At 47.2% G+C, this 27,785-nt stretch overlaps 1 protein-coding gene across 1 annotated transcript; it reads left to right on the forward strand.

The window, feature by feature from the left end:
- Positions 1 to 285: 285 nt before the first annotated feature.
- On the forward strand, positions 286 to 27,785 carry CLDN7 (claudin 7). Its single transcript, XM_081835827.1, has 4 exons — positions 286 to 595; positions 18,840 to 19,004; positions 25,229 to 25,313; positions 26,614 to 27,785. Exons 1-4 carry the CDS (start codon positions 373 to 375, stop codon positions 26,780 to 26,782), a joined length of 642 nt encoding a protein of 213 aa, XP_081691953.1. The 5' UTR covers positions 286 to 372; the 3' UTR covers positions 26,783 to 27,785.

Here is a 27,785-nt window from a genome sequence, read left to right on the forward strand (position 1 = left end):
GTGGTGACGCGACGTGTACTTTTGTTTGCTTGTCTTGTTTTGTTGCACAAGACAACAAAAACTATTTTTTTTTTCAGGAAGGAAAAAGTCTCTCTCTCTCTCTCTCTCTCTCTCTCTCTCTCTCTCTCTGTCTCTCTCTCCAGGAAATAGGCGAGGGTGGCCTTGGGTGTCGGTTTCTGTGGACACCCCTCCCCCTACCTTGATGTCACGCGCCCCTCCCCCACCCGGAGGAGGGGGAGGGGAGAGGAGGTGGCGGCTAGGGCATAAATACAGGTGCGCTCACCTGGCGCGCAGGTACGCTCCTGGCCGCTCGCTCCCGCCGGATTCCTCGGGCTTCTACTCGCGCGTCTCCATCTCTCTCCCACCTACGCCATGGCCAACTCGGGCTTGCAGCTGCTGGGATTCGCGTTGTCGCTGCTGGGCTGGATCGCCGCGCTGGCGGCCACCTGTATGCCCCAGTGGCAAATGTCCTCTTTCTCCGGGGCGAATATCATCACCGCGCAAGCCTTCTACAGGGGCCTGTGGATGGAGTGTGTTTATCAGAGCACGGGGCAGATGCAGTGCAAGAACTACGACTCCATCCTCAGCCTCGACTGTGAGTAGCCACATTGCGTTTTTTGGGGGGAGCGGGGTGGGGGTTTTGGAAAGGGGGAAGCTGGAGGATCCTGCCCTCCACTTCAGAGCAGGACCTTGTTCAGAACGGGGGGAAATAAATCTATTTCTTCCATAGTAAAGGAGGAGATCATATCCCCCCTTTTGTCCTGATGCGCTTTTCTATCCAAGGCGCGCCAAGCGGGGCGCACGGTTCTGCTCCCCATTTCATCCTTGCTACAGCCCCCCTGTGAAGGAGGTGAGGCTGGGAGAGGGCGGTGCCCCCCCGGTCATCGTTTACCCCCCCCTCCACCAGGTCATCGCCCCCACTTCATGCCTAGTGATCGGAATTCGAACCCAGATCCGGCGCTCTGATCCTTGCGCAACGCTGGTCTGGTTATTTCTGTATTACCCGCCCTGAGGTCCCGGGGAGGGTCTTGCGGCGTTAAAATGGAAAACCGTGATGAAAAACGGCTTGCTTACGAGTAGGAGGGTTAGCAAAAGGAAATTGGGGGCCGAGATGGGGAGGAGAGAGAGCCAGGTGGTGTTTTTTCTTGGGGTGTGTGTCAGGAAAGGAGTGGTTTTTTTGGAGATGTGGGTCACACCATGAAAAGAGGAGTTTGTAAATTCCAGCTGTGGGGAGATGGGGGTTTCTTTGGGGGGGGGGCAAGGAGCAGTTGATGGGAAGAGATACGTTTTTAGGGAATGTGGGGCTTTCTTAACCACAAGGAAAGCGCAAGGTTGTGAGATGAGCGGGAAGGGCGCCGTTGTGGGTCAGGTGTGGGGCGTGTTTGGCCTTTGGCAGAAAAGGAGGGGCAGTTTGCAGTGGGGTTTGAAGGGCAGGAAGGAGGGTGGGGCAGGGGGTCAAGTTGGGGTGACCCAGGTTGAGGAAGAAAGTCTTTGGGGCAACAGACTAAGCTCTTCACAAAATTACATTTTGTGGCCACTCCCCAAACCTTGAAGGTGTTTTATTTTTATATCTTGCCCATCATCGCAAGCTCTCAGGGCGGTTTGCAGTTTGAGAAGTTGAATTCGGTGCTTGGAGGGGAGAGATCGGGAGCAGCAGGCGTCCATTTTCTTCCTGCAAAAAGAGAAAAAAGGCCCTTTACCTGCTCGATTCTTCGTTGCCCTTTCGCCCCCTTGGCTACTGATTAACTCAAACTGTCGTCTTCCCCATCCCACACTACAGGGAACAGGGAGCCCCAACCCTGGCCAGGAACGCTCCCCACGAGGAACACACAGAAATAATTTTGGCCTTGTCTGGAAACTTCCCTCGCTCCCTTTCTTTGGATATTTGGAGTGTGGGTTGTGGCCCCCTCCCAGCCACAAACCCCCCAAGCATCTCCTTTGTCGCTTTGGGGTCCCTGCCCACATCTTCCTTTGCAAATGCTCTCTGTTCCTTCCGAGCACAGCCTCAATTTTCTCCAGTCCAGACCTTTCTGCTTGTCTTTCTGTTTAGTTGCCAAAGGAAGATTTGGGTTGGGGTGAGGGGTGGGCAAAAGAAACAGACCCCAATCCCCAAGGAGGGAGACAGCCAGCTAGCCAGCCAGCGAGAAAAGCACCCTCCTTTAAATTCCTCCCTTCAATCCGGATATTTGGGTGGCGAGGTGGACTGGGTTTTACAGGCTTTTAGGAGACAAAAGGAAATGTATTTGCTCATCTTCTGAAAAGCCCTTTCTCTAATCCTGTCGATTAGTTGTGTTTGACAAGCAGGAACTGATTTCTCCTTTCACATTCAAAATGGTTCTTGGGCCCAAGCTGCGGATTCAAATCAAGCCTTTTATATGGCCAATAAACAGTGGTCCTTTAAGACCCCAAAACTTTATTTTTCCTTTTTTTTTTGCAACGTTTAGTAAAGATTAGAAAAGCAAGGAACACCCAGAAGGCCAATTTTGTATTTATAAGATTGTATTTACGGGAGACACATTTTTGTTATCCCCGCTTCCAGTCAAATCCTCCGGTTTATACCTTGGAATCCCTAAATTAGTAACTGGTGTGTCTTTCCCAGCTGTATAGTGGAAGGGACGGATTTTCAGCCTTACCTGATCTTACAGCCCTGTTAAGCCCCGTGGGACTATGAATTGTCTTAAACCAGGATTAAGTGCAGTGCAAACTGAATTATGGGCGGGCAGGGAAAAAGGAAGCTATCAAGGGGGAAGAAGTTGTTAAATCTCTGTTTAGACAACTGGGCCACAATGATCGCACCACCCCTCCTTCTCCAAACAGAAAGAGGGTGGAGATCGCCACATCTTGTTGTTGTTTTTTAAAAAATTGTGTGTTAGAAACACCAACACTAAATATTTTTATTCCCTTTCTCCTTCTTCTGTGTGTCCTCTTTTTGCAAACCCGTGGCTTTCACTTCTTCTTTTAAAAAACCCACCCACCCACTTCAAAACTCTCCCCTTTGCTTATTTCCTCCTTTTCTGCCGAAATTCTCTTCCTGAAACCACCTGGACTGGTTGGGTCACTTTTCTGGGGTTTTTTTCCCCTCTCTCAAGCCACACCTTTCGGGTGAAGAATGACAAAAGGCCAGTTCTCTTGTCACCACCTGCCGCTTCGCGGCCCTCCCAGGTCTCTTTGACCTTGTTTGTAAAAAATAAAAAGAGAGAGGTGGAGCAGGAAAGGGGGAATTTATTTTATGGTCTGTATCCATGGCTGCCTTTCGGAGTTTGATAGGCAAAACCAGAGAGGTCTCTGCCCCTGAGGCGCTTACAGTTTAAAACAGGCTGGGTGGGAGAAGATTTCCTTCGGTGCCAAACACCCTACAGAAGACAGAGCAAGGGTTTTTAAGTCCAGATTTCTGAGGACATGGAATAAATAATATACTGTATATTAAATTCATGAGGTTGAATGGCCATCTGTCATGGATGCTTTAGCTGAGATTCCAGCATTGCAGATTGGACTCTAGATGACTGTCGGGGTCTTTTCCATCTCTACGATTTTATTATATAATATATGCAGAGATTCTGAATCCGGCATAAACTGTGTCTGTAGCTGAGAAGCAGAGCAGGGAGTTTAGAAGGAGGAAGTGTTGAAGGTGGCAATGAAATATTCTAAAAACGAGGGGCAGAATTGAACCACGATACCTTTAAAGCGCATTTGAATCTCCTTTCTGTCCCTCAAACAATTCTGGGCTCTGTGATTTTAGGGGCTGCTGAGAATTATAACCTTGTCAGAGGCAAACTACAGTTCCCCGAATTCTTTGAGGGAAAGAATGTACTCTAAAGCTATAGCATATGGTTACAGGGTGGGTTTCCCCCCCTTTTAAAGAGAGATTTGGGAGGAAGAATGGCTCCCGCCTGCTGGCTTTCATGGTCATTGTCGTCGTCATCCTCCTAAGGGATCTGGTTGGGAAATGATTCTGGCGAGAGACGCCTTGCGCTTTGAATGTCCCTGGAAATCAATAGTGATTCAGGGCTGTGTGTTTCCTGGCTCAAAATGGCTTCCATCTCGGAGTCGAGATTCCACTCTGGCTCGGTTTCCCTCCTGCCTGCTGGAGCTCGCCCTCCCCACACATCGCACCCCAACCCAAATGTGCATCTCGTTCCCATCTGTTCTTGGGGGGAGCCTCTTTCATACCGGTTTGCCCTGGGGACAACAACTCCCATCAGACCCCAGAATGCGGCAGCCAGACTGGTGACTGGGAGCGGCCGCCGGGACCACATAACACCGGTCCTGAGAGATTTGCATTGGCTCCCAGTACGTTTCCAAGCACAATTCAAAGTGTTGGTGCTGACCTTGAAAGCCCTAAACGGCCTCAAAGGCCCAGTGGACCTGAAGGAGCGTCTCCACCCCCATTGTTCTGCCCGGACACTGAGGTCCAGCTCTGAGGGCCTTCTGGCGGATCCCTCCCTGCGAGAAGTGAGGTTGCAGGGAACCAGACAGAGGGCCTTCTCGGTAGTGGCACCCGCCCTGTGGAACTCCCTCCCACCAGATGTCAAGGAAATAAGCAGCTATCCTATCTTTAAAAGACCTCTGAAGGCAGCCCTGTTTAGAGAAGTTTTTAATATTTAAGGCTGTTTTTAACACTTGATTGGGAGCCGCCCAGAGTGGCTGGGGAGACTGAGCCATATGGGCGGAGTATAAATAATAAATTATTATTATTATTATTATTATATGCTAGCTGAGGCTCATGGGATTCGTGGTCCAGAACAGCTGGGGGTGCCACTGCTTTTAGGAGCACTCGCCTTCATAATTAATGGTTACTGGCACCTGGTTCTCTTCTGTGAAACCATTGTTTCTTGTTCGAAGATTGCCATGGAATTACAGACTTGTAGACTCAGAAGGGACCAGCAGGGTCATCCAGTCCACCCCCGTGACGCGCAGGAATCTTTCGCCCGACGTGGGGCTTGAACCCACGACCCCGAGGTTCTCATGTTCTACCAGTCGACTGAGAGGAGCAGGGTGCGGCCTCCTTCGCTTTCGAAGGAGCCAGTGGGTAGCTTGGCAGATATCTGAAGCTGGGCACCTGAAACATCTCATTATATGAAGTGTTAGAAACTGAGGTGTGCCCCAAATGGCTCCTTAAACCAGGGTGGCAGACACCAAAACAGAACGTCCATTTGCCATTTTGGGGTCGGAAGGCTCAAAAGTCGTATTTAATCAATATGGCTTTTTGGTTCCTGAAATCTGTTCTGATTGTGCAGGTAAAATATGACGGATGAGGTATTGCTAGTGTGTAGAAACAGTTCAGATCTAAGGATTCACAGATGGAGATGTCAGGATGGCAACCGGGGCATCTTCACTTGGTCGCAAGTGGCCGATAGCCAGGTGCAAAATGTGCCTAAAAAGGTAAAGGGACCCCTGACCATTAGGTCCAGTCATGGCCGTCTCTGGGGTTGCGGTGCTCATCTCGCTTTATTGTCCGAGGGAGCCGGCGTACAGCTTCCGGGTCATCTGGCCAGCATGACTAAGCCGCTTCTGGCAAACCAGAGCAGCGCACGGAAACGCCGTTTCCCTTCCGCCGGAGCGGTACCTATTGATCTACTTGCACTTTGACGTGCTTTCAAACTGCTAGGTTGGCAGGAGCAGGGACCGAGGAACGGGAGCTCACCCCGTTGCAGGGATTCGAACCACCGACCTTCTGATCGGCAAGTCCTAGGCTCTGTGGTTTAACCCACAATACCACCCGCATCCCTAAAATGTGCCTAGCGCCTGACTAATTTTGAACGCCAATTACATGCACCGCAGTAGGGAAGTCAATGGTTTTGGGTCTTCGCAAGTAGGGCCAGCGACGCCAGGCCTAACATACCTTCCATTATGGTAAGGAAGCAGGTGTTGGAGGTACCCGGGATCTTTTAGGGCAAGGCTGAGGGGACCTGTGACCCTCTAGATATTTCAGGATTCCAGCTCCCAGTAGCCAATGAGGAGAGGGCTCTTGCGCCCGATGGTTTCCCATCATGGGCCCAAAATCCAGCCCGGCTCTTCTTATTTTTTTAATTATTATTTATTAAATTTTTATGCCACCTTGTGCTCGTAGAGCTCAAGGCGGTTCACAACGAAATACGTAATAGAAACCAGAACGAAGACAACCCAATAACCCCCCCAACACATTTAAAAAGGACATTGGATACCAATCAGCCCAAGGCCTGAACAAAGGGGAGAATTTTCGCCTGGTGCTTAAAGGACGTGCTAGGCCAGCATCTCTGGGGAGAGCATCCCATAAATGGGGAGCCACCGCAGAAAAGGCCCTGTTCTCGTTTTGCCACCTTCCAGACTGGACGACTTCTTATGTATAAGAAGGAAGCTGACCTGGTTAGTTTAGAGGAAGGCTGTAGAAACCAGGATTCTAGATTTGAAGCCCCTTTTGACCTGGGAAGTTTTGGACAACAGTTCACATCTGTGCCTCCCTGCCCCTGAAAAAGGCGCTGTTTGGGAGTTGTAGCACCAAGCTCCTGGAGGGCGCCAGGTTTCGGGTGTGGCTTATGACATCCTCTCTGGGAATTGGGGTCCAGTGGGTTCCACAACCAGGGCGATCTGCTTTGGCTTCTGTCTCTGTATACCTGAGTCGGGCCGGCCTCTGTTTATAAAACCAGACCTCAGCGCCAAGGGTGCCTGATAATCTTATCGCCCTTCATTGTTTGAGAAAACAAACTTGCTTTGCTCACACAACCGCAGGGGTCACGGGAAGAAGTGGTGGCGGCGGCAGCAGCAGGAATATGGAAATCTGTTTTGGTAACTGGCTGCGTCTCCATCCCGGGAGAGGCGGCTGGTTTTTGTGCCCATTTCACAGATCCCTTAGCATAAGGTAGAGGACTTGGAACCCCCAGATTTTCCAGAAAGGAAGCCTTGAGAACTAAATCCGGGAAGATAGGTTTTCCCAGTGGATCGGCGGGGAAAGGGGAAGAGTATTATGGTGTCTAATGCAGCTTGGGGATGCAGCCAGGCAAAAAAAAGTTGAGGAAACGGGATTCCTGGCTGCAGGGCTGGATCTACTTTAGGGGTGCCCTATAGCTGGATCAGGCCCAAGGGGGCCTATCCTGTTCTCCCAGTGGTCAAGCATGCCCCCCATTGGGCAACCCAGAAGCAGGATCTGACCTCAAAAGCGTTCTCCCCTCCTGTGGTTCCCAGCAGCTGGGATTCAGAGGAAGGGGGCCGAGAGCAAGAAACTTTGCTTGGCTTTCTTGGGGAGACAGAAGGGGGCCCCCAATGAAGCAACAACAGCCAGGGTTCCTGGCTCCAGGCCTAAGCTTCCCCCCTCCCCGTAGAAGGCCAGCTTTAGCCACTAGCTCCTGTCTTGTTGTTGTTGAGTCGTTTAGTCGTGTCCGCTTCTTCGTGGCCCCCTGGACCAGAGCACGCCAGGCCCTCCTGTCTTCCACTGCCTCCCGCAGTTTGGTCAAACTCATGCTGGTCGCTTTGAGAACACTGTCCCACCACCTCGTCCTCTGCCGTCCCCTTCTCCTTGCGCCCTCCATCTTTCCCAACATCAGGGTCTTTTCCAGGGACTCTTCTCTTCTCCGGAGGTGGCCAAAGTCTTGGAGCCTCAGCTTCAGGATCTGTCCTTCCAGTGAGCACTCAGGGCTGATTTCCTTCAGAATGGAGAGGTTTGATCTTCTTGCAGTCCATGGGACTCTCAAGAGTCTCCTCCAGCACCAGAATTCAAAAGCATCCATTCTTCGGCGATCAGCCTTCTTGATGGTCCAGCTCTCACCTCCATACATCACTATAGTGGTACCTCGGGTTAAAGACTTAATTCGTTCCTGAGGTCCGTACTTAACCTGAAACTGTTCTTAAACTGAAGCACCACTTTAGCCTATGGGGCTTCCTGCTGCTGCCGCGCCGCCAGAGCACGATTTCTGTTCTCATCCTGAAGCAAAGTTCTTAACCTGAAGCACTATTTCTGGGTTAGCAGAGTCTGTAACCTGAAGCATATGTAACCTGAAGCGTATGTAACCCAAGGTAGCACTGTACTGGGAAAACTATAGCTTTAACTATGCGGTCCTTTGTTGGCAAGGTGATGTCTCTGCCTACGCCACCCCTTTCCCTGAACTCTGTCCACCTGAGCTGGTTTCAATGAAACCCTTTGTTTCTCCTGCTGGTTGGCTGGTGTGTGTCGTCGTCCGTGGCGCCTGGGCAGGTCTGCGTGCGCACCTGTCCTGAGGGAGGGGTGATGTCACCTCCCTCCCCCCCCCCGTCCGGCGGGGAGGGAGGCAAGAGAGAAGAAAGGGAAAGGGTGCGGCAAAGCCGAGCCGGATTCCGATCAATCCCTGTATCAACTTTGCCGTGAAAGTGCAAGTCCCTTTCCAAAACACTCAGGTCCTCCTATTCTCCCTGTTCTCTCTCTCTCTCTCTCTCTTCCACTGCCTCCATTTCCCCTAGAGAAGGACCAAAAAGGTACTGCAGTTCAAAAACGGCACTGTTATGGGTGCAATGTAACACTTGTCTCTCCGTCAGAAGGAATCGGGTCTTTTTCATGCAGCAGCACCTAAACTTTGGAACTCCCTGCCGGTTTCTAAATTAAATCGATTGGCCGTTTTCGTTTTTTGATGCGGCAACTTAGAACGACTTAGAATATTTCAAGCAGAAAGCTTTAAAAAGGGAAGGAGTTCCTTAAGCAGGGAGCCACCAGTGAAAAGGCCGATTCTTGTGTTGCCTCTATCAGACTTTCTCAACATGTCGGTCCCCAGATGCTGTTGGACTACAACTCCCATCATCCCTAGCTAGCAAGGCCAGAGCTCAGGGATGATGGGAGTTGTAGTCCAACAACATCTGGGGACCCACAGGTTGAGAACCGCTGCTCCAGATCTCCCATGAAGGAGCGTCTCCACCCCTATTGTCCAGCCCGGACACTGAGGTCCAGCTCCGAGGGCCTTCTGGCGGTTCCCTCCCTGCGAGAAGTGAGGTTGCAGGGAACCAGGCAGAGGGCCTTCTCGGTGGTGGTGCCCGCCCTGTGGAACGCCCTCCCATCAGATGTCAAGGAAATGAACAACTAGCTGACTTTTCTAAAAGACATCTGAAAGCAGCACTGTTTATGGAGGTTTTGAATGTTTGATGTTTTTAATATACTGTTGGGAGCCGCCCAGAGCGGCTGGGGAACCCAGCCAGATGGGTAGGGTGTGTGTGTGTGTGTGTGTGTGTGTGTGTGTGTGTGTGTATATATATAATTATTATTATAATGGAGGGCGTGCGTGCACGAGGGAGGGCTTCAGAGGGAAATCTGGGTTGATTCGGGACAGGTGGTCCTGAGCTGTTTAAGGCTTTATACATCAAAACCAGCACTTTGTGTTGAGCCCAGAAACTAATCGGCAGCCAGTGCGGTCAGGCCAGGATTGGCGTTATAGCCTCAAACCACCTTGCTCTGAATCCTGCACCAATCACAACAATACAAACACAACACGTAGGTAATAGTTAGTAGAGAATATATAATAGAATAATGGTATCCTTCAAATTGTAGGAATAAGCCAATCAAAGTTCATATGTACAAAATAACAGTGGTAGCGAAGACTGTGTGTTCAAAACAGATGTCTAAGGACAGTCTCACAATAGTCTTTCAAAAGTTACAACAGAAGACGTCTCAAAAGCTTCAAAAGGACAGTGTCTCTGGAATGATACTACTGTTTTGTAATAGTCTTCATCAGCTGGAAATAAGATACAAGGCAGACAACCGATGAATGATAACCAAACTGAGCTACTTGCATACACATTGTGTAATAAAGCAGAATATACAAAATATACATAAAAAGGCACATACTTGATATTTTTCAACACTAGATTGTGTAGCTGCTGATACTTGCAACACAATTGCACAGGACATACAAATTAAGCCACAGGTGTTTCCAGCAATGATATACAGTGGTGCCTCGCAAGACGAAATTAATTCGTTCTGCGAGTTTTTTCGCCTTGCGATTTTTTTCGTCTTGGAAAGCACGGACTTTGGAAAAGCTTCAAAAATCACCAAAGTCTTCAAAAACCTCAAAAAAGGCTACCACACCGCGTGCTATGAGTTGCTCCTCGAAGTGAATGCACGGTTTTAAGAAAAAGGAAACAAACGTGCAAGACGTTTTCGCCTTGCGAAGCAAGCCCATAGGGAAATCCGTCTTGCGAAGCAACTCAAAAAGCGAAAAACTCTTTCGTCTTGCGAGTTTTTCGTCTTACGAGGCATTCGTCTTGCGAGGTACCACTGTACTTAAAGGAACAGGACGGTATATACAGCATACAAACACAAACACAAAGTAGACCCATGAAAAACAAATACAGTGGTACCTCAGGTTAAGTACTTAATTCGTTCCGAAGGTCCGTACTTAACCTGAAACTGTTCTTAACCTGAAGCACCACTTTAGCTAATGGGGCCTCCTGCTGCTGCCAGAGCACGACTTCTGTTCTCATCCTGAAGCAAAGTTCTTAACCTGAAGCACTATTTCTGGGTTAGCGGAGTCTGTAACCTGAAGCGTATGTAACCCGAGGTACCACTGTATACGGAGGAATAGTATTAAGTGATTTAAACATACAGTCATACCTTGGGTTACAGACGCTTCAAGTGGCGCGTTTTCGGGTTGCATACTGCGCCGAACCCGGAAGTATCGAAACGGGTTACTTCCGGGTTTCGGCGCTCGCACATGTGCAGAAACACTAAATCTCACTTTGCGTATGTGCAGAAGCACCGAATCGCAACCTGTGCATGGGCAGATGCGGCGCTGCAGGTTGCGAGCGTGCCTCCCGCACGGATCACGTTCGCAACCCAAGCGTCCAGTGTACAACAAATGACGCATGCAGTAATTTTAAAATGAAACAAAGTCAACTTCAGAATTTAGCATCCCCCGGATGAATTGATTTGAACAGAAAAAGGAAACTACTTTCTTGTTGACGTAGCCGCCGTTCAAAATCTTGCCTCATCCCGAATTTCTTTTGATTTACCTGTAATACAGTGGTACCTCAGGTTACATACGTACCTCAGGTTACATACGCTTCAAACTCTGCTAACCCAGAAATAGTACCTCGGTTTAAGGCCCTGGTGGAGGATAGTCTGACTTCCTTAGGGCCCGGGACCTCTAAACTATGGTTATTCGTGGACCTTAAGGTCCTCTGTGGGGCAGGCCAGGAGAGGCGGTCCCGTAAATACAAGTGCCCTAAGCCACAAAGGGCTTTAAAAGTCAAAACCAGCACCTTGAACCTGACCCTATACTCCACCGGGAGCCAGTGCAACTGGTAGAGCACTAAATGGTGGCCCCCTTATAGTGTCTCAGTCTGGATTGAGCTTCAGTTTATTGGCTCTCCTCCAGTCCATTACTGAGGCAAGACATCAGTCCAGCACATCCACTCCCACACCTGCAGATGTAAAGGAGAAGCAGAGCTGTGTGTCTGCAGAATATTTCTGGCAACGTACTCCAAAACTCTGGAGGACTCCACTCAGCATTTTCATGGAGAGTTTGCCATCAGACGGGCAAACTTCGCTCTCTTCTTTTTAGTGTCTCCTTGAAATATGCATTGCTTGAGTCAAGCCAGTCCAAACGTGCCGAAGTTGCATCTGTTAGATTTCTTTCTTTTTCTTTTCAGCTAGTGTTTGTTTAAACCACCTTTGGAATGCTTTTCAACAACCTGTTTCTCGTCGAGAATTTCCATGTTTGCATTTATAATTTTTGTAAACCGCTTAGAGGTTGTTGTTGTGGTGTTTAAAAATAATAATAATCAAGCTGTATATAAATACTGTTAAAAGTACTCCTCTGCTGTTATTATCTGCAAAGCTTGAGGATTCAAGTCCCAGACAGCTCATTGTTGGTAAATATAATTTCTGTAGAGAATTTAAAGGTAAAGGTAAAGGGACCCCTGACCATTAGGTCCAGTCGTGGCCGACTCTGGGGTTGCGGCGCTTATCTCGCTTTACTGGCCGAGGGAGCCGCCGTACAGCTTCCGGGTCATGTGGCCAGCAGGACTAAGCCGCTTCTGCCGAACCAGAGCAGCGCATGGAAACGCCGTTTACCTTCCCGCTGGAGTGGTACCTATTTATCTACTTGCACTTTGATGTGCTTTCGAACTGCTAGGTTGGCAGGAGCAGAGACCGAGCAACGGGAGCTCACCCAGTTACGGGGATTCGAACCGCCAACCTTCTGATTGGCAAGCCCTAGGCTCTGTGGTTTAACCCACAGCACCACCCGCGTCCCTGTAGAGAATTTAAGCAGATGCAAATGTCTCCAAATTCATGGCAGTGGCATCCCCTCACCTGCCACGACCTGGCATGCTTCAGCTCTTTTGGACTACAACTCCCATCAGCCCCAGACAGCTAGGGCTGATGGGAGTTGTAGTCCAAAAGAGCTGGATGGGGAAGCCTTGCTAATCTAGTCAAGCACAAACAGATTCAAATATTAGAAGGGATTCAATTGCATTAATGCCTGTGATTTACTTCTGGATGGAAAGATGTACAACCATGCTTTTCAGGTAGCGTTTATTTTTTAGAAAAAGGGGGGTCCTTTTTGTAAAATTGCTTCTAATTAGCAGTGAGACGAGACCGAATGCTTAGCTTTCCACAAGATTTATTTTCATCTCATTTCACAAGATTTATGCACCAATTGTAACAAAACAACGCTCAAAGCAATGAAAAAAAAAAAGATTTAAAATACCAGTAAGAAGAATGAAGAGCACTAATTTAAGGCTTATAAAACAACAACAGGCTAAAAACAGATTAAAACTCGCAGCAACTTTCTCAACATCTGAATATGCCTGTTTTTAGCAGCGCTGAAAAGTGAACTGCACGGGCGCCTTTCTAAAATCAATTTGCAGGGAGTTCCAAAGTTTACTGCCGTCAGCGCCCCTCTGAGTCACAAAACGGGGCAGGACTTTTTGGGCTGGGTGGCTGAGCGTTGTGCGGTGGCAGGCAGGCAAGGTGGAGGCCCTCGATTGCTCCTCTCGGCTTTCTCCATGAACCCAGGAGTCCGGCGGCGACTCCTACTTTTATGACAGCTCGTTTGCTGAATCCGTGAAGCGTTAAGCAAGGTGTGGCTTTATAGGTCCTGCTAGCAAATGGCTTAGACTTTGAATCCCTTTTTAACCTACCAGGTTGTTCCTTGGCAAAAAGCCAACGAAAATCGGGGCCTGGCTTTAGATCCTGGTGCCCCCCAGCGGCTGCTGGGAGTTGCAATCCGAAGCAGCCGCTGGGGGGCACCAGGTTTGTGGAAGGGTGGTCCGGGTCAGTCTGCCCCACTCCCTCCAGTACTGTAGAATTTAACCCCGGTAGAGGGTTCGTGACCCCTAGGAACCCTGCACTGCCAACCTCAGAATCATCCACGCCCCCAGACAGGCGCCAGTCAACGGGTTTAGCAAACAGTAAAGTCATTCATCTTAGGAGAAAAGCAATGACAAACCTAGAGAGCATCTTAAAAAGCAGAGACACCACCTTGCCAACAAAGGTCCGTCTAGTTAAATCTCTGGTTTTCCCAGTAGTGATGTATGGAAGTGAGAGCTGGACCATAAAGAAGGCTGATCGCCGAAGAATGGATGCTTTTGAATTCTGGTGCTGGAGGAGGCTCTTGAGAGTCCCATGGACTGCAAGAAGATCAAACCTCTCCATTCTGAAGGAAATCAGCCCTGAGTGCTCACTGGAAGGACAGATCCTGAAGCTGAGGCTCCAAGACTTTGGCCTCCTCATGAGAAGAGACGACTCCCTGGAAAAGACCCTGATGTTGGGAAAGATGGAGGGCGCAAGGAGAAGGGGACTACGGAGGACGAGATGGTGGGACAGTGTTCTCAAAGCCACAAACATGAGTCTGACCAAACTGCGGGAGGCAATGGAAGACAGGAGGGCCTGGCCTGCTCTGGTCCAGGGGGTCACGAAGAGTCGGACACGACTAAAAGACTATACAATAACAACAACAACAAAAGTCAATCATTGGGATTTGGGGCAAAATTAAAGGCTGAAAGCAGGAAGGGCCGGGTTGTGTCTGCATAGCTTTGTTGCAGGAACCCCCCCCCCCCCGCCAGTCATTCAGTTTGTGCAAACACGACACACATACTCACACACGACATATGCGACGCTTCTGTTATAAATTCATAGAAAATCAGCCGTACATTGGATCTGTACCGTTCCACTTTTATTTTACACCATGAAGGAAAGGGGGGAGACTTGACACAAGGCCGCCATAATCCCCCAAGCGGGAGCCGTACCCAGTTGGCATGCCAACCTTGATGGTCCTAGACAGAAGATCATCACACTCACAAAGGACCTGCATACAGAAGTGGATTCAGTACAGACTGAAACAAAGGACAGTGACCAGCCCTTCCCTCTGGGGGCAGGAAACAGTGAACTCCTCTTTGCCTTCAGGAATGTAATCATGGGGAGGGGGAAAGGAGGAACCGGACAGGTGACAAGACACTCAGGTTACCACCACAACTCCTCCCTCAACCCCTCCTCTTTGTGATGTGTCAATGATGTAGTTATGATGTAGTCTTAGGGGCATAGCATGGGGGGACTAGTAGCTAATAAAAGTTGGGGTCTTCTTCTGTTTGGGGCTTCCATCTTGTTTCACCTGGTGGCAGGTGGGAGTCCTGTTGCGACAGTCTTCAATCAAGACCAAGCCGACTGGCTGCTGTTTTGCTCTGGTATTCCTGGCTGGGTCCTTGCTTTTTTTTGTCCAAGGGAGCCCTCAGATTTCTCCGTTAACAGCTTCCAACATTTCTCCGATGAAAAATAGGGATGTTTCTCACCCAACTGACCCCCATTTTTTGTCTCCTGCCCCCTGATCAGCGGCGTAGCATGGGGGGGGGCAGGGTGGCAAATTCTTAGCGGCGCAAAATTTTGACACCCAGTGCCGCCTCGATACATTTGCTTGCTTCCGTCGCTGGGCTCTGTCGAAAATGGCTTCTCCAGGAAGTAACTTCTCTCCAGACAGTGGAATGACTCTTCTTTTCTTATCTCTTTTTTTTATTTTTTATTTATTTATTAAATTTTGACATAAATATATTTCACAAACGTACAAAAGACAAAATGAAAAAGAAAAAACAGAAAAAGAGAAGAAAAAAAAAGAAAAGAAAGAGAGAAAAAAGAGAAAAACACAAAATACATACAACTTTAAATAACATTGATCGACTTCCCTTTATCTCGATTTCGGAAAATATTGCCTTGTTTATCTATCTGCTGTGTCTATTCCTTAATAAAACTTTTTACGTAGTAAGCGTTATCTCATGCCTACTGTGATTTCTGTAAGTACATATGTGTTTCTGATCAACATTTTGATTTTCCCCTTGTCTCTATTTCCATATATATCCTAAATTTATTCCATTCATTGTTAAATTTTGCACTTCTTTGATTTCTTATTTTCTGTGTCAATTTAGCCAACTCCAAATAATCGGATAGTTTAAGTTGCCACTCCTTTAGTGTTGGGATTTTTGGTGTTTTCCAGTACTGTGCTATGAGGGTTCTGGCGGCCACCGTTGCATATTGAAAAAAGGTTCTATCTTCTTCTTTGATATCCTTACCAATTATCCCCAGCAAGAAGGCTTCGGGTTTTTTAACAAACGTATATTTAAGAATTTTTTTAAATTCATTATAGATGGATTCCCAATTTTTTTTGAGAATTTCGCACGTCCACCACGTATGGATGAAATCGCCCTCCTTGCTCTTACATTTCCAACACAGTTTATCGCCCGTTCTATACATTTTATGTAGTTTTACTGGCGTTATGTACCACCTGTACATCATCTTATACATGTTTTCCTTTAGTGTCGTGCATGCTGAGAAATTCATATCTTTACACCACAATGCCTTCCATTTGTCAAACTCTATGTTGTACCCTAGGTCTACCGCCCACTTAACCATCACTTCCGACTCTTCTTTTCTTATCTCTGCGGCCGCAATCTCCTGGGTCGAATGTGCGTATGGGCTCCATCTGTTTCCCGCACTCTGCCTTGCCCCGGGCACCAGCAGCCCATGTTACACCACTGCCCCCGAGCGTCTCCTAACAGGATAAGGGCGAGTGCCGCCGCTGCTTCACCAACAGGGCAAGGCCTCCGCCATCCTGAGAAAAACCCCTTCATCACAATTTTATTTTATTCTTTTTTTGGTCAACATTTTTTATTAGTTTTCACAATATTATAAACAAACGAACAAACACATAAACAAACATAAATCATAGCCTTGTTGAAAATTACACTTATTAACTTTGTTAAGTGACTTCCTCGCTTCCCCTTGGTTGAATTTCATTGCATGTCCTTTTAATGGTTTTCAAAATCCCAATTCTTATAAAATTTAACTTAGACATTAACATCCTTAGATCTTCACCTTATGGAATTAAACATATTAATAAATCACTAAACATAAATAAAATCCTAAGCCAATTAAGTATCTGCAAGCTGTTTTCAGTTAATTTAACTAAGTAATCATTAAATTCAATCTACTCTTCCTGATACTCCTCCTCCTCCTGGTCGCGGACTCTTCCGGTTAGGTCAGCTAGCTCCGAAAAATCCATCATCTTCATCTGCCATTCTTCCATCGCTGGTAATTCTTGGGTTTTCCACTTTTTAGCTAACAAAATACAGGCAGCAGTTGTGGCATACAAAAATAATTTAACATCTTTCTTGGGCAATTCCAAACCTGTTATTCCAAGAAAAAAGGCCTCTGGTTTCTTTATAAATGTATATTTCAACATTTTTTTCAATTCATATAAATCTTTTCCCAGAGGTCTTTCACCTTGGGACAGGTCCACCACATATGATAAAAGGTTCCTTCCTTTTCTTTACATTTCCAACATATATTGTCACAGTTATGCAATTTTATTTTACTCTTTGCAAAAAGAAAAGCACGCACCAACGAAAAAATTTCAGAAAGGGGCAAGATTAGACCTTGCTGACCCTGGGAGGTATAAACGGACAGCTTTCTGGCTCTGGGACAGGAAGCAAGAAAGTGCCCCACGCTGACTCACAGACCGGAGTCATGCTTTTAAATTGCTGCAAAGACCTTTCGTTGCTTTGTTTAACTTCTTGAAACTTGCACGCCTGGTATTTACCTGGGGAAGGGACGGGCCATGAGTAAACTCTCCGGTTTCAAACATTCAAACGGTAGCAGGAAAAGGGCAGGGCTGCAATTTATCCTCTCTTTTTTCCCCAATAGATTTTTATTGAGATTTTAAAGGTTACAAAAAGAAAGAATAAAAAACATATTTAAACAGAGAAAAAAAATAAAAATACAAAACAATACAAGAACAAGAGAAAAAAAGAAACAGAGAAAAAAAGATGCAGATAATTAAAGAAAAAAAAAATCAATCCTTTACATAACTTTCTTTCCTTTGCTTATTTCCTTGACCTCCTCACACCTCCCTTTTTTGTATTCTAATTCAATTAGATATTTCAGCAAATCCTTTCCATCTTTATTTTTATCCTAATGATTTATCTTAATATACTATAATTTTACATTCTGTTCTTTCACCAATTAACAATCCATTTTTACTTAATCCTTTATATCATTTCTGCTAAAACCACATTACTTCATTCCAACATCCTTCTAACATTCCTTAATTTTACAATGTTTCTGTAGATAAACTTTAAATTTCTTCCAATCTTCTTCCACCATGCAATTTATCCTCTCTGACAGAGGATCAGTGGGGCTACAGAACCTGTGTGGGCAAACTACGGCCCAGGGGCCGGATCCGGCCCAATCGCCTTCTAAATCTGGCCTGCGGACGGTCTGGGAATCAGCATGTTTTTACATGAGCAGAATGTGTGCTTTTATTTAAAATGCATCTCTGGGTTATTTGTGGGGCATAGGTATTCGTTCTCTCCCCCCAAAAAATATAGTCATGCCCCCACAAGGTCTGAGGGACGGTGGACCTGAAAAAGTTTGCTGACCCCTGTTTAAGAACATTTGAAGAACTCTGCCAAAGGCCCATCTAGCCGGGTATCCGGTTCCCACAGCGGCCAACCAGAATCGATGCCTGTGGGAAGCCCGAAAGCGGGACCCGAGTTCGAGGGCAGGTGCTGCCACACTTAAAGATGGATTTCCTTCAAGTGTGGATGATGTTGCGCCTGTGACAGTTCCAGTTCCGCAGATTAAAGCAGTCAAGTGGGAATATTTGGGGTGAGGCAATCTCCATGCTTCAAGGCTTTGCTTCCGTCCTCATAAAAAGACATGTGGTTTTGATGTGTGTGGTGATATATCAACGCATCTCGATTCCACTTACCTTCACTACTGGTGCCATTTCAGCCCTGAAAAAAAAATAGCCACACCTTTTAAATTTGTGGGTGTGTTTTTTTAATAAATAATTTTTATTAGTTTTCAGTAACAATCATCCAATATACGCCTCATTGTATCAATACCAAGTTATAATATCAATTCCAGTATCAATCAGTCAAATACCCAATTACATAATTTAAGTGCTCTCCCCCCCGCGTGCTAGAATTGAATGTTTGAAAATTTACTTTAATTTTTGCTCCCCTGCCAGTATTAATAATCAGAATAAATTTGTGGTTTTTAACCTACAGTCTCCAGCTAATTTTTCACTCCAGAAATCGACGGCGCCCACTGAGTCAAGCATCCCTAAATGTCTCTATTTTGAAAACGGCAAACGTTTGCGATACAACCCAGCTGTTTTTCTTTTTTTTAAACCGCGAAATATTTGTGCGCCGATGCTTAAAGGAGAAAAAAAATATGAAAGTGTTTGCTGTAAATTTAAATTGGTACCTTTAAAAAGCAAGCGAACGGACCCTGGACAGATAAAAAAATGAACTTGAAATCCTTTGCCAGACTTCGGGGAAACAGTGAATTGTAGCCTTATTGCAGAGAAGCATTGCATTCGCATTTTCTGAATCTCCTTCTTTTATCTTTGCAGCGTCTCGCCAAGCCACCCGGGCGCTGATGGTGGTCTCCCTGGTACTGGGGGCGATTGGCATGGGCGTCGCCACCATGGGCATGAAATGCACCAATTGCGGGAGCGAGGACAAGGTGACGAAGGCTCGGATTGCGATGACAGGAGGCATAATCTTCATGGTTGCAGGTGAGTCGGTCTAGGAATGGCCCCTTTTCTGCTATGTGGGCCTAAGAAGAACAATGGCCGCTGGATCAGTGCAAAGGGGAATGGCATTCTCAGCCAGCGCCAAAGGGGAAAAACCCACAGGCAGGATTCGAACGCAAGTCTACAGCAGCCGGGATTTAGAAGCATCGCAATGGCTCCGACTCTGCAGGCAAGAACACAGCCTTTGTGACTGCAAGCCACCAATAGCCTTGTCCTCCGTTAATAATTTGTCCAGTCCTCTTTTAAAGCCATTCAGGTTGGTGGCTGTCACTGGGGCAGGGAGGTCCATTCGAATTCGAATATCCTTTATTAGGCATAGCAACCCACATGTTATCAAACAGACAAAGTTGTGCAAAATACGAGCTCAACATAATGAGGTTTGTCCCGGTCAGATCTTTAACTCCAGAGGAAATCGATTTGCATAAATAATACAACACAGCACTACCACATCACCGATCAATTAAGAGCCACTAAATCTCTTTATGGGATGCGGGCGGCGCTGTGGGTTAAACCACAGAGCCTAGGGCTTGCCGATCGGAAAGTCGGCAGTTCGAATCCCTGCAACGGGGTGAGCTCCCATTGCTCAGTCCCAGCTCCTGCCAACCTAGCAGTTTGAAAGCACGTCAAAGTGCAAGTAGATAAATAGGTACCACTCCAGCGGGAAGGCAAACAGCGTTTCTGTGCACTGCTGTGGTTCGCCAGAAGCGGCTTAGTCCTGCTGGCCACATGACCCAGGAGCTGTATGCCGGCTCCCTCGGCCAGTAAAGCGAGATGAGCGCCGAAACCCCAGAGTCGGCCACGACTGGACCTAATGGTCAGGGGTCCCTTTACCTTTACTTAAATCTCTTTATAATGGCCCAGTCTTTCCGCATGGACAGCACTCAAAAATTCAGCCACTATTAAAGTAATTTGATCGTTCCAGTCTGATAGTAGGTCCTGAACCATTGGTAGCATAGAATTAAGCCTGTTGAGTTGTAAGGCCTCTAATAATTGTCTTCGGGCATAAATGCCAAAATCACAAGAAAAGAAGATATACTCCAAAGTATCAGGTTCCGGTTAACTACATTTGCAGAGGCGCTCTGTTTCTGGGAGAGCTAATATCTTCCTCTTACTACCATCGAGGGAAACATATTAAATCTGGCTAACATAAACAGCCTGCACCGTTCATGGTTCTTGCAGGGAGTTCCATAGTTTAAACCCTGCGCTGCGTGAAAAAGGACTTTCTTTTATCCGTCCTGAATTTTCCAGTGTTCGTCTTCATGCAACGTCCACCAATTCTGGTGCTATAGGAGACACATTCTCTAGGGCAGGCACCCCCAAACTTGGCCCTCCAGATGTTTTGGGGGGCTACAATTCCCATCACCCTTGACCACCGGTCCTGTTAGCTAGGGATGATGGGAGTTGTAGTCCCCAAACACCTGGAGGACTGAGTTTGGGGGTGCCCACTATAGGGCACGCATAATTTTATGAATTCCTATTGTGTCTCCTCATGCTCGCTTTTTCTCTAAGCTCAAAAAACCCAAACATTGCAACTTTTCCTCGTAAGTTGAGTCCCTCCACTTCTTAGATCATTTTGGTTCCCTTTTCAGAACCTTTTCCAACTCTACAACATCCTTTCTTACGTGAGGCGACCAGAACTGGACTCCATTCTGGGTCCTGCTGGGTGGTTTTTCAGCCCTTGTCATGTTCTCTAGTTAATTTCTCTGGAAAGACATACAGTGGTACCTCAAGTTAAGTACTTAATTCGTTCCAGAGATCCGTTCTTAACCTGAAACTGTTCTTAACCTGAAGCACCACTTTAGCTAACGGGGCCTCCTGCTGCTGCCGCGCCACAGGAGCATCATTTCTGTTCTCATCCTGAAGCAAAGTTCTTAAGCCAAGGTACTATTTCTGGGTTAGCAGAGTCTGTAACCCGAGATGCCACTGTACAGTCGTACCTGTTAAGTCGAACATCTTGCGAGTCAAACGTTTTGGCTCCCAAACGCCGCAAACCCAGAAGTGAGCCTTCTGGTTTGCGAACGTTCTTTAGAACCCAAACACCCGACGCGGCTTCCAATTGGCTACAGGAGCTTCCTGCAGCCAATCGGAAGCCGCACTTTGGTTTCCGAACGTTTTGGAAGTCGAATGGACTTCCGGAATGGATTCTGTTCGATTTCCGAGGTACGACTGTACTTCTGATATAAGTCTCTATCCCAAGCAGACTCCTAACTGATTTTTTGTAGTGAGAGTCTTGCGCAGACCAGATCCCATGCCTATTAGAAGATCCCTCGCCTCATTGCATCCTTTTCCTGTGCGTTAGCTAACTGCTTCAATCGGTTGCCGTCCCAATCATAAACCCACATTGCAAATTGCTGTTTGGGCTATGAATGCTGCCCGCAATGAGCTTGTTAATTCAAATATAAGGCTTGATAGGCTCAGTCCCAGCTCATTCTTGTCCACGCCAAATGGCGGCAGCTGTAGAGGGTTTCGCACTCAGGGCCTGCTCGGCGGTACCATCAGGGAATTGAGCCCGAAGCATTCTCTGTGCAAGGCATCTGCTCTGCTGCTGCTGCTAATAATAATACTAATTATTATTTATTAATTATTTATACTCCGCCCATCTGGCTGGGTTTCCCCAGCCACTCTGGGTGGCTTCCAACAGAATATTAAAAACACAATACAGCATTAAAAACTTCCCGAAACAGGCCTGCCTTCAGATGTCTTCTAAAAGTCAGGTAGTTGTTAATTTCCTTAACATCTGATGTGCTGGCGCCACCACTGAGAAGGCCCTCTGCCTGGTTGCCTGTAAGCTCCCTTCTCGCAGAGAGGGAACTGCCAGAAGGCCCTCGGAGCTGGACCTCAGTGTCCAGGCTGAACGATGGGGGTGGAGACGCTCCTTCAGGTATCCTGGGCCTTTAAGGCCGTTTAGGGCTTTCAAGGTCAGCACCAACACTTTGAATTGTACTCAGAAACGTACTGGGAGCTGATGTAGGTCTTTCAGGACCGGTGTTATGTGGTTTCGGCAGCCGCTCCCAGTCCCCAGTCTGGCTGCCGCATTCTGGATTAGTTGCAGTTTCTGGGTCACCTTCAAAGGTAAAGGGACCCCTGACCATTAGGTCCAGTCATGGCCGACTCTGGAATTGCGGAGCTCATCTCGCTTTACTGGCCAAGGGAGCCGGCGTACAGCTTCTGGGTCATGTGGCCAGCAAGACTAAGTGGCTTCTGGCGAACCAGAGCAGTGCACGGAAACGCCATTTACCTTCCCGCCGGAGCGGTACCTCTTTATCTACTTGCACTTTGTGCTTTTGAACTGCTAGGTTGGCAGGAGCAGGGACCGAGCAACGGGAGCTCACCCGTCGCGGGGATTCGAACCGCTGACCTTCTGATCGGCAAATCCTAGGCTCTGTGGTTTAACCCACAGCGCCACCCGCGTCCCCATTCCAAGGTAGCTACAGGTAAAAAACATCAGTTAGCCTGGTGAAAAGGAGGGTTGAGCTCTGCAACCGCTCTTGCAGGGAGGCTGCAAATTGGATCTGTGGAATGAGGAGAGGCTGTTTGTTTTGGCATTGGAGAAGCAGCGATGTTGTCATACAGGAGGGAATACCATGCCCATCTCAAGGGAGGGCGGCAGGAAGCAGCGATAGGAATCAGTGTTAGATACTCAGATATATAAGCTAACCGCTCAACCGCACCTTGAACCTGGGCCAGGGGTGCCACAATGGAATGTCTAGGCAGTCCCCCCCACCCATAAAATGAAATTTACCATTGTTGTTGTTTAGTTGTTTAGTCATGTCCACCTCTTCGTGACCCCCTGGACCAGAGCACGCCGGGCACTCCTGTCTTCCACTGCCTCACGCAGTTTGGTCAAACTCATGCTGGTAGCTTCGAGAACACTGTCCCACCATCTCGTCCTCTGCCGTCCCCTTCTCCTTGGGCCCTCCATCTTTCCCAGCATCAGGGTCTTTTCCAGGGACTGTGTTACTATTAATTTCATTCTTACACCACTTTATATTTTAAAGAAAGTATCTCAAGGTGGTTTAAAAGGTAAAGGTAAAGGGACCCCTGACCGTTTGGTCCAGTCAAAGGCGACTCTGGGGTTGTGGCACTCACCTCGCTTTCAGGCCGAGGGAGCCGGTGTTTGTCCGCAGACAGCTTTCCGGGTCATGTGGCCGGCAGGACTAAACCGCTTCTGGCACAACGGGACACTGCGACAGAAACCAGAGCGCACGGAAACGCCATTTACCTTCCTATTGATCTACTTGCGCCTGCGTGCTTTCAAACTGCTAGGTTGGAAGGAGCTGGGACAGAGCTCACCCCGTCGCAGGGATTCGAACCGCCGACCTTCCGATCGGCAAGCCCAAGAGGCTCCGTGGTTTAGACCACAGCGCCACCCCTTCCTTGCTCCCTGGAGCAACAGGAAACAAGCTTGCGCCATCTTCCAGGTGACGGGCCTTCAGAAGTTTGAAGATGTCTATCGTATCTCTTGCCCAACTCTTTCCACCGTTCCTTATAAGGCTTGGTTTCCAGAGCCTTTTATCATCTTGGTTTCCCTCCTCTGGACATGTTCCAGCTTGTCAACATCCTTCTTAAACTGGGGAGCCCAGAACTGGACACAGGACTCCACATGGTGTCCTTCCACGGCAGAATAGAACAGTTCCCAAACTCTGGGAACTGTAGTTTCCAGAGTTCCCAGACTCTGGGAACCATAGCTGTACGAGGCAAATCTCAGCACCCTTAAACTACACATCCCTCTTGGGGGAAGCCATGACTGTTTAAAGTGGCTTCTGCCGTGTGAGATGAATGGGGCATAATAATAATAGTAGTAGTAGTAGTAATAATAATAATAATAATAATAATAATAATATATTTGTACCCCGCCCATCTGGCTGGGTTTCCTCAGCCACTCTGAGCGGCTTCCAACAAAGATTAAAAATACGTAAGAAGACATGCACACACCTGAGTGGCATTTATCTCTGCAAACAATTAGGATCTTTGAGCATAAAGGGCTCAAAGAGTCTATAAAGTCGTAAATATCTTTTTCTTTTTTTAAAACATCCGGGCAGCAGCTTGTAACATCCTGAATGCTGGGGGGGGGGGGTAAAACTTCCGAGCGTCGTTTGGACAAACTTGTATGTGCAGCAGAAAGTTAAACGGCGGAACTCCCTGCCACAGGAGGCCACTAACTTGGATGGGTTTTAAAAAGGACCGGGCAAAATCATGGAGGAGGAGAGGGCTATGGATTGCGACTAGCCAAGATGGCTGGGCCCTACCTGCACCGTCAGTGGAAGTGATGCTGGTTTCTGGAAACTGCAGGAGGGGCGAGGGCTGTTGAGTTCGAATTCTGCTTGTGGGTTTCCCATAATAGTCATCTGGTTGGCCCCTGTGAGAACAGGATGCTGGACTCTATGGGTAACTGGCCTGATCTAGCAGGTCTCTTCCCATGTTCTTTATGAACTGAACTAGCAAAGGAGTCGTAGAATTGTGGCGTCGGAAGGGACCCGAGGGTCATCTAGTCCAACCCCCCCCCCGTGAATCTTGATTTAAAGCATCCAGAACAGATTATGGGTTTCGAACTGAAACGGCTTCCTTCCCCCCCCCCCATTTTTTATTGGTTTTCGCAACATTATAAACAAACAAACATATAAAACAAACAAACATAAATCATAGCCTTGTTGAAAATTACACTTGTTAACATTGTTAAGTAACTTCCTCGCTTCCCCTTGGTTGAATTTCATTGCATGTCCTTTTAACGGTTTTCCAAATCACAGTTCTTATAAAATTTAACTTAAACATTAACATCCTTAGATCTTCACATGAAATTAAACATATTAATTCATCACCTAACATAAATAAAATCCTAAGCCAATTAAGTATCTGCAAGCTGTTTTCAGTTAATTTAACGTAACATATTTAACTAAGTAATCATTAAATTTATTCCACTCTTCCTGATACTCCTCCTCCTTCTGGTCGTGGACTCTTCCGGTCAGGTTGGCTAGCTCCGAAAAATCCATCATCTTCATCTGCCATTTTTCTATCGTTGGTAATTCTTAGGTTTTCCACTTTTTAGCTAACAAAATACGAACGGCTTCCTTTTTAAGGAGGTCGAAATTGAGCATGGAACTCTTGAGTTTTCTAGGCTGTTGCTTGAACAGCATGGAGGAGAAAGAAGCTGTTATATAAATTATTTTCTCTCCCCCCCGCCACCTTCCTTCTCTCTTTTTCCCCAGGGCTCTGTGCACTTATTGCTTGCTCGTGGATCGGCCACCAGACCGTGACAGATTTCTACAACACTATGGTGCCGACAAATGCAAAGTGAGTTTTCCGGTTGAGGCGGTGGGTGGGGGGGGGGGAGAGGAATGAATGCAGGCCCCCAAACCCCACAAGCTCTGGGTGTTAAGTTGTGGGCGAACATGTCAGACGACACAGCGATTCTTTAAACAGCTCTTCTTTATTCAGATGCCAGAACAGAACTAGGCTGAGGAGCTCAGTCAGCCTGCTTATATAGAGCTCCAGAACAATGCAGCTGTTGCCATTTTCTAAAACTATCCAATCACTGAACGTCACTTTTCGATCCTTCATTTGCATAACTATCTACTACAGTATCCCCCTGCTGGCCCAGGGTGAGAAGTTCAGTACATAACACTGGGCTTCTCTGATTTCTTCACCTCATCAAAACCTTGCCCAAAACAAAAAGAAAAGACCGCAAAAACGCAAAATAAATAGCAAAAACATACAGACCTCAGCGTAACACTCAAAATGGGAGTGTGGCACTCAAAACGGAGCATGTTTGGCTTCCGAGAAAAGTTCGCAAACCAGAACACTTACTTCCGGGTTTGCAGTGTTTTGAGTTGTTTGAGTCCCAAGGCGCTTGAGAACCAAGGAACCACTGTATTGTGCAATGGCTTTAGTATATTTGTACCAAGCCGGGATTGCATCTCCCGGTTATTTATGCTAGATGTATGTGCATTTTCGAAAACTCCACCTGCTATATACCAGGCAGGTGCAATACCTGTCTTTCCAACACCTATTTAAGATCTTCCCTTTTCCATCAAGCCTTTTAAGTGGCGATTTTTATCGCAGTATGTATGTGTACTGGATTTGAAATTGTTTTTATTGTTTAAAATTGCTTTGGATTGCTCTGTGGGAAACAATAAAGGTAAAGGGACCCCTGACCATTAGGTCCAGTCGTGGCCAACTCTGGGGTTGCGGTGCTCATCTTGCTTTACTGGCCGAGGGAGCCGGCGTACAGCTTCTGGGTCATGTGGCCAGCAGGACTAAGCCGCTTCTGGCAAACCAGAGCAGCGCACGGAATCGCCATTTCCCTTCCCGCCGGAGCGGTACCTATTTATCTACTTGCAATTTGACATGCTTTTGAACTGCTAAGTTGGCAGGAGCAGGGACTGAGCAACGGGAGATCACCCCGTCACGGGGATTCGAACCGCCGACCTTCTGATCGGCAAGCCCTAGGCTCTGTGGTTTAACCCACAGTGCCACCTGCGTCTCTCTTGTGGGAAACAATAAATGAAATAAATAAGTTCAAAAAGAAAGAAAAATGTGTGCATAAACTGGACCGATGAAGCATCTTTACGACTCACCTTTCTCCTCCTTGCAGGTACGAATTTGGATACGCCATTTTCATCGGCTGGGGGGGTGCTGCCTTGCTGCTCTTAGGGGGCGGGCTCCTCTCCTGCTCCTGCCCCGGGAAGACCGCCTACAGGGGGCGCCAGTACCCCCAGGGGAAGCCCATCTCCAAACCTCCCAGCTCCAAAGAATATGTCTAGCTTTCCTGATTGACAGTTCCTTCACCCTTCCCCCCACGCCTAGAATACCACGGGACCAGAGGCGTGGAAAGACCACCCTGAACTTTTTGGCATGACCTCAGCAACTCCTTCCCCCACCCGAGAGAGGCGTTTTTAAATGTTTCCTCATTTCACACCAACTTTTTCTCTTTTTTACTAAATAATACTATTTTTTAGCTTGCGATTTCCCCGTGTAATTCTTTTGCTAATGGATAGGAATAATCGTAAGTGATTAATGTAAGATGGTGTAAACACAACACTTCCACGCTGACTTATTGGAATGAGGGGGACACACAGATAATTTGTTAATTGAACTCTCTTCTCCACCTACCACCCCCGCAGACTCCCAAATTAATATAATTTTTTAAAAAGATTACTCAGGGACATATATATAGTTGCGACAGACCTAAAACACAGGACCACAAACCTTAAGTTTGTTTGAAAGCAACTCCTGAACTGGGAAGACTGGTGAATTCAGCACTTAACTGTGTGTCTGTATTGGGTCGTTGAACACCAGCAAATTGAGCTTTAAAACAACAGCTCGTTTCTCCTTGGGGTGTTTACATCTATCTGTCGTACAAGCATTTATATTTTGGGGGTTGGGGAGAATGAATGGAGCCCTACTGGAAAATCCCCAGTGTGATATCTGTAACTGTGTGTAAGTATACAGAGCATTCACTTTGGGGCGAGTAGAAATGGTTTATATTAGGAAGGCTGTTCTGCATGGTGGAAGGTGTTCAGGGTGGCAGGATTTGACCCTAATTGCTTCATGTGGCGTTAGAGGCAAGTGTGAAGGTTTGCTTTGCTGCGAAAATCATTGGTGGGTCTTTCTGTGTGCAAATACCCCTGATTTTATACACACACACACAAATACACACACACACACACACACACACACACACAAATACACCACCACCCCATAAATTTGCTAGGGTTCTGGTGAAAACATTTGACCCCAGCCTACAAAAATACGATACTCTCGTTC

The sequence above is a fragment of the Podarcis erhardii genome (assembly GCF_964252035.2).
Source record: "Podarcis erhardii genome assembly, chromosome: 13".
Lineage (NCBI taxonomy): Eukaryota > Metazoa > Chordata > Lepidosauria > Squamata > Lacertidae > Podarcis > Podarcis erhardii.

What these genes read in the sequence shown, in the direction of transcription:
- CLDN7 (XM_081835827.1), top strand. Translation starts at nt 373, where the DNA reads ATGGCCAACTCGGGCTTGCAGCTGCTGGGATTCGCGTTGTCGCTGCTG. An exon ending in CTCCATCCTCAGCCTCGACT is followed by an intron (nt 596 to 18,839) that starts GTGAGTAGCCAC and finishes TTATCTTTGCAG; the next exon opens with CGTCTCGCCAAGCCACCCGG. An exon ending in CATAATCTTCATGGTTGCAG is followed by an intron (nt 19,005 to 25,228) that starts GTGAGTCGGTCT and finishes CTTTTTCCCCAG; the next exon opens with GGCTCTGTGCACTTATTGCT.